At 52.1% G+C, this 6,873-nt stretch overlaps 1 protein-coding gene across 1 annotated transcript in view; it reads right to left on the bottom strand.

Moving 5' to 3' along the window:
• LOC120041820 (FH1/FH2 domain-containing protein 3-like) overlaps positions 1 to 6,873 on the bottom strand; it is a 46,595-nt gene that overhangs the window by 4,700 nt on the left and 35,022 nt on the right. The window contains exon 8 of the mRNA XM_038986680.1: positions 1,318 to 1,674. Coding sequence (XP_038842608.1) covers positions 1,318 to 1,674 — 357 coding nt within the window. The remainder of the gene's footprint in view (positions 1 to 1,317; positions 1,675 to 6,873) is intronic.

Raw genomic sequence — 6,873 nt, 5'->3', positions numbered from 1 at the left:
CCAAAGTCCTCCCCCACCGCACCCCCCCCCTCTACTTTCAGACCAGCAGGTATATAACCCCCCCTCTACTTTCACCATAATAACAGTGACCCTCAGCAGGTATATAACCCCCCCTGCTTTCACCATAATAACAGTGACCCTCAGCAGGTATATAACCCCCCCTCTACTTTCACCATAATAACAGTGACCCTCAGCAGGTATATAACCCCCCCCCCCCCCCCCCCCCCCCCCCTACTTTCACCATAATAACAGTGACCCTCAGCAGGTATATAACCCCCCCCCCCCCTGCTCTTCATCATAATAACAGTGACCCTCAGCGGTATATAACCCCCCCCCCTGCTTTCACCATAATAACAGTGACCCTCAGAGTGTATATAACCCCCCCCCCCCCCCCCCTCCCCTCTACTTTCACATAATAACAGTGACCCTCAGCAGGTATATAACCCCCCCCCCCCTCTACTTTCACCATAATAACAGTGACCCTCAGCAGGTATATAACCCCCCCCCCCCCTCTACTTTCATCATAATAACAGTGACCCTCAGCAGGTATATAACCCCCCCCCCCCCTCTACTTTCACATAATAACAGTGACCCTCAGCAGGTAATAGCAGGTATATAACCCCCCCCCCCCCCCCCCCCCCCCCCCACCCACCCCACCCAACACCCCCCCCCCCCACCCCCCCCCCCCCCCCCCCCCCCCCCCCCCCCCCCCCCCCCCCCCCCCCCCCCCCCCCCACCCCCCCCCCCCCCCCACCCCCCCCCCCCCCCCCCCCCACCCCCCCCCCCCCACCCCCCCCCCCCCCCCCCCCCCCCCCCCCCCCCCCCCCCCCCCCCCCCCCACACCCACCCCCCCCCCCCCCCCACCCCCCCCCCCCCCCCCCCTCCCCCCCCCCCCCCCCCCCCCCCCCCCCCCCCCCCCCCCCCCCCCCCCCCCCCCCCCCCCCCCCCCCCCCCCCCCACCCCCCCCCCCCCCCCCCCACCCCCCCCCCCCACCCCCCCCCCCCCCCCCACCCCCCCCCCCCCCCCCCCCCCCCCCCCCCCCCCCCCCCCCTCCCCCCCCCCCCCCCCCCCACCCCCCCCCCCCCCCCCCCCCCCCCCCCCCCCCCCCCCCCCCCCCCCCCCCCCCCCCCCACCCCCCCCCCCCCCCCCCCCCCCCCCCCACCCCCCCCCCCCCCACCCCCCCCCCCCCCCCCCCCTACTTTCACCATAATAAACAGTGACCCCAGCAGGTATAAACCCCCCCCCCCCCCCTCTACTTTCCCCATAATAACAGTGACCCCCAGCAGGTATATAATCTCCTGTCCCCTACCCACACACTGATAAACAACCCTGTCGCTGTCCTGGTCTCTGTCCTGGTCGCTGTCCTGGTCGCTGTCCTGGTCGCTGTCCTGGTCGCTGTCCTGGTCTCTGTCCTGGTCGCTGTCCTGGTCTCTGTCCTGGTCTCTGTCCTGGTCTCTGTCCTGGTCTCTGTCCTGGTCTCTGTCCTGGTCTCTGTCCTGGTCTCTGTCCTCTGTCCTGGTCTCTGTCCTGGTCGCTGTCCTGGTCTCTGTCTCTGAGAGGTTCAGTAACTGTACCCACCTGAAGGTGTTCCTCTCCGTCTTGTTCCCTTGTTTCTCCGGGACCGTCTGGGGCTGCTGTTGCTTCTCGGGGCCAGCCAAGTCAGTAGGAGACGGGCTGAGGACGGACCGACGGACGGGAGGGAAAAACACACACACAGAGGGAGAGAGTGAGGAGAAAGGGTTGCCAAGGCAGCAGCAGTACACACTTCAGGGTCTCCACACAATAGTGTTTCCTGTCACTCTTCTGAGACAGGGCTCCAAAACAAGGGGGGTGCGGAGAGAGAAATAGTGTTTTTGTGTGTGTGAGTGTGTGTGAATATGTGTGTGAGTTTGTGTGTGTGAGTATGTTTGTGTGTGAGTATGTGTGTGTGTGTGTGAATATGTTTGTGTGTGTGTTTGTGTGAATATGTGTGTGAGTTTGTGCGTGTGAGTATGTGCGTGTGAGTATGTGTGTGTGTGTGTGTGTGCGTGCCTCATCGTTTCGACGAGACAGAATAGTTGTAACTTGTTTTTCCAGCAGGCGTTAGTTTGTCAGTGAGTGGACTGTAAGTGTTCCAACATGATGTCAGTCACAGTGGAGGGTGTCCTTAACTAGCTAGTGACTGGACTCAACTAGTATCTGTCTGGAGACATTGGTTTAGCTAGCTAGTGACTGGACTAGTATCTGTCTGGAGACATTGGTTTAGCTAGCTAGTGACTGGACTAGTATCTGTCTGGAGACATTGGTTTAGCTAGCTAGTGACTGGACTAGTATCTGTCTGGAGACATTGGTTTAGCTAGCTAGTGACTGGACTCAACTAGTATCTGTCTGGAGACATTGGTTTAGCTAGCTAGTGACTGGACTAGTATCTGTCTGGAGACATTGGTTTAGCTAGCTAGTGACTGGACTAGTATCTGTCTGGAGACATTGGTTTAGCTAGCTAGTTACTGGACTAGTATCTGTCTGGAGACATTGGCTTAGCTAGCTAGTGACTGGACTCAACTAGTATCTGTCTGGAGACATTGGTTTAGCTAGCTAGTGACTGGACTCAACTAGTATCTGTCTGGAGACATTGGTTTAGCTAGCTAGTGACTGGACTCAACTAGTATCTGTCTGGAGACATTGGTTTAGCTAGCTAGTGACTGGACTCAACTAGTATCTGTGTGGAGACATTGGTTTAGCTAGCTAGTGACTGGACTCAACTAGTATCTGTGTGGAGACATTGGTTTAGCTAGCTAGTGACTGGACTCAACTAGTATCTGTGTGGAGACATTGGTTTAGCTAGCTAGTGACTGGACTCAACTAGTATCTGTGTGGAGACATTGGTTTAGCTAGCTAGTGACTGGACTCAACTAGTATCTTTGTGGATACATTGGTTTAGCTAGCTAGTGACTGGACTCAACTAGTATCTGTGTGGAGACATTGGTTTAGCTAGCTAGTGACTGGACTCAACTAGTATCTGTGTGGAGACATTGGTTTAGCTAGCTAGTGACTGGACTCAACTAGTATCTGTGTGGAGACATTGGTTTAGCTAGCTAGTGACTGGACTCAACTAGTATCTGTGTGGAGACATTGGTTTAGCTAGCTAGTGACTGGACTCAACTAGTATCTTTGTGGATACATTGGTTTAGCTAGCTAGTGACTGGACTCAACTAGTATCTGTCTGGAGACATTGGTTTAGCTAGCTAGTGACTCAACTAGTATCTGTCTGGAGACATTGGTTTAGCTAGCTAGTGACTGGACTAGTATCTGTCTGGAGACATTGGTTTAGCTAGTTAGTGACTGAACTAGTATCTGTCTGGAGACATTGGTTTAGCTAGTTAGTGACTGAACTAGTATCTGTCTGGAGACATTGGTTTAGCTAGCTAGTGACTGGACTAGAATCTGTCTGGAGACATTGGTTTAGCTAGCTAGTGACTGGACTCAACTAGTATCTGTCTAGAGACATTGGTTTAGCTAGCTAGTGACTGAACTAGTATCTGTCTGGAGACATTGGTTTAGCTAGCCAGTGACTGGATTAGTATCTGTCTGGAGACGTTGGTTTAGCTAGCTAGTGACTCAACTAGTATCTGTCTGGAGACATTGGTTTAGCTAGCTAGTGACTGGACTAGAATCTGTCTGGAGACATTGGTTTAGCTAGCTAGTGACTGGACTAGTATCTGTCTGGAGACATTGGTTTAGCTAGCTAGTGACTGGACTAGTATCTGTCTGGAGACATTGGTTTAGCTAGCTAGTGACTGGACTAGTATCTGTCTGGAGACATTGGTTTAGCTAGCTAGTGACTGGACTCAACTAGTATCTGTCTGGAGACATTGGTTTAGCTAGCTAGTGACTGGACTAGAATCTGTCTGGAGACATTGGTTTAGCTAGCTAGTGACTGGACTAGTATTTGTCTCTACTGTACCTCTATAGTACCTGTCCTCTACTGAATACCTGTTGTCCAGGCTGACATCACCAGACAACATTACTGAACCGGTCCTCTACTGAATACCTGTTGTCCAGGCTGACAACACCAGACAACATTACTGAACCGGTCCTCTACTGAATACCTGTTGTCCAGGCTGACAACACCAGACAACATTACTGAACCGGTCCTCTACTGAATACCTGTTGTCCAGGCTGACAACACCAGACAACATTACTGAACCGGTCCTCTACTGAATACCTGTTGTCCAGGCTGACATCACCAGACAACATTACTGAACCGGTCCTCTACTGAATACCTGTTGTCCAGGCTGACATCACCAGACAACATTACTGAACCGGTCCTCTACTGAATACCTGTTGTCCAGGCTGACATCACCAGACAACATTACTGAACCGGTCCTCTACTGAATACCTGTTGTCCAGGCTGACATCACCAGACAACATTACTGAACCGGTCCTCTACTGAATACCTGTTGTCCAGGCTGACATCACCAGACAACATTACTGAACCGGTCCTCTACTGAATACCTGTTGTCCAGGCTGACATCACCAGACAACATTACTGAACCGGTCCTCTACTGAATACCTGTTGTCCAGGCTGACATCACCAGACAACATTACTGAACCGGTCCTCTACTGAATACCTGTTGTCCAGGCTGACATCACCAGACAACATTACTGAACCGGTCCTCTACTGAATACCTGTTGTCCAGGCTGACAACACCAGACAACATTACTGAACCGGTCCTCTACTGAATACCTGTTGTCCAGGCTGACATCACCAGACAACATTACTGAACCGGTCCTCTACTGAATACCTGTTGTCCATGCTGACATCACCAGACAACATTACTGAACCGGTCCTCTACTGAATACCTGTTGTCCAGGCTGACATCACCAGACAACATTACTGAACCGGTCCTCTACTGAATACCTGTTGTCCAGGCTGACAACACCAGATAACATTACTGAACCGGTCCTCTACTGAATACCTGTTGTTCAGGCTGACATCACCAGACATTACTGAACCGGTCCTCTACTGAATACCTGTTGTCCAGGCTGACATCACCAGACAACATTACTGAACCGGTCCTCTACTGAATACCTGTTGTTCAGGCTGACATCACCAGACATTACTGAACCGGTCCTCTACTGAATACCTGTTGTCCAGGCTGACATCACCAGACAACATTACTGAACCGGTCCTCTACTGAATACCTGTTGTCCAGGCTGACATCACCAGACAACATTACTGAACCGGTCCTCTACTGAATACCTGTTGTCCAGGCTGACATCACCAGATAACATTACTGAACCGGTCCTCTACTGAATACCTGTTGTCCAGGTTGACATCACCAGACAACATTACTGAACCGGTCCTCTACTGAATACCTGTTGTCCAGGCTGACATCACCAGACAACATTACTGAACCGGTCCTCTAATGAATACCTGTTGTCCAGGCTGACATCACCAGACAACATTACTGAACCGGTCCTCTACTGAATACCTGTTGTCCAGGCTGACATCACCAGACAACATTACTGAACCGGTCCTCTAATGAATACCTGTTGTCCAGGCTGACATCACCAGACAACATTACTGAACCGGTCCTCTACTGAATACCTGTTGTCCAGGCTGACATCACCAGACATTACTGAACCGGTCCTCTACTGAATACCTGTTGTCCAGGCTGACAACACCAGACAACATTACTGAACCGGTCCTCTACTGAATACCTGTTGTTCAGGCTGACATCATCTAAGAGAAAGGATGGACTAAGTGCTTTTCTCCAGCTGTGTTAAAGCACAGAGCAGGGGTTACGTCCCAAATGGCACCCTATTCCCTTACGTAGTGCACTACTTTAGACCAGAGGCAGAGCCCTAGTAGTGCACTACTTTAGACCAGAGGCAGAGCCCTAGTAGTGCACTACTTTAGACCAGAGCCCAAAGGGAAAAGGGTGCCATTTCAGACCCAGACCGTGTACCCTGCTCTCTCCTGGCCTACATCCCAAATGGCACCCTATTCCCTTACGTAGTGCACTACTTTAGACCAGAGGCAGAGGCCTAGTAGTGCACTACTTTAGACCAGAGCCCAAAGGGAAAAGGGTGCCATTTCAGACCCAGACCATGTACCCTGCTCTCTCCTGGCCTACGTCCCAAATGGCACCCTATTCCCTTACGTAGTGCACTACTTTAGACCAGAGCCCAAAGGGAAAAGGGTGCCATTTCAGACCCAGACCGTGTACCCTGCTCTCTCCTGGCCTACATCCCAAATGGCACTATATTTCCTATAGGGCTCTGGTTAAAAGTAGTGCACTATATAGAGAATAGGGTGCCATTTGGGACTCAAACCAGGCGAGAGCAGGGTACAAGCCCTCTTCAGTGTGTTAAGACTAATCCTCTCCTTTCACTGCCACTTTAATTAGTCAGACCTCTGTTGTCCTCTGTTCTCAGGAAGCTTTCATGGACTTTACCACAGTAGAGACATGAGTGAGTGAATGAGATAGTGAGTACGTGAATGAATGAGAGATCGAGAGAGAGAGAGAGATCGAGAGAGAGATCCAGAGAGAGACCCAGAGAGAGAGAGAGAGAGAGAGAGAGAGAGACCCAGAGAGAGAGAGAGAGAGAGACCCAGAGAGAGAGAGAGAGAGAGAGAGAGAGACCCAGAGAGAGAGAGAGATCCAGAGAGAGAGAGAGAGAGAGATCCAGAGAGAGAGAGAGATCCAGAGAGAGAGAGAGAGAGAGATCCAGAGAGAGAGAGAGATCCAGAGAGAGAGAGAGAGAGATCCAGAGAGAGAGAGAGAGGAGGAGAGAGAGATCCAGAGAGAGAGAGAGAGAGAGAGAGAGAGGAGGAGAGAGAGATCCAGAGAGAGAGAGAGAGAGAGAGAGAGAGAGAGAGAGAGAGAG

This window comes from Salvelinus namaycush, unplaced genomic scaffold (assembly GCF_016432855.1).
Source record: "Salvelinus namaycush isolate Seneca unplaced genomic scaffold, SaNama_1.0 Scaffold549, whole genome shotgun sequence".
NCBI lineage: Eukaryota > Metazoa > Chordata > Actinopteri > Salmoniformes > Salmonidae > Salvelinus > Salvelinus namaycush.
This window is presented reverse-complemented; position numbering and strand designations above follow the sequence as displayed.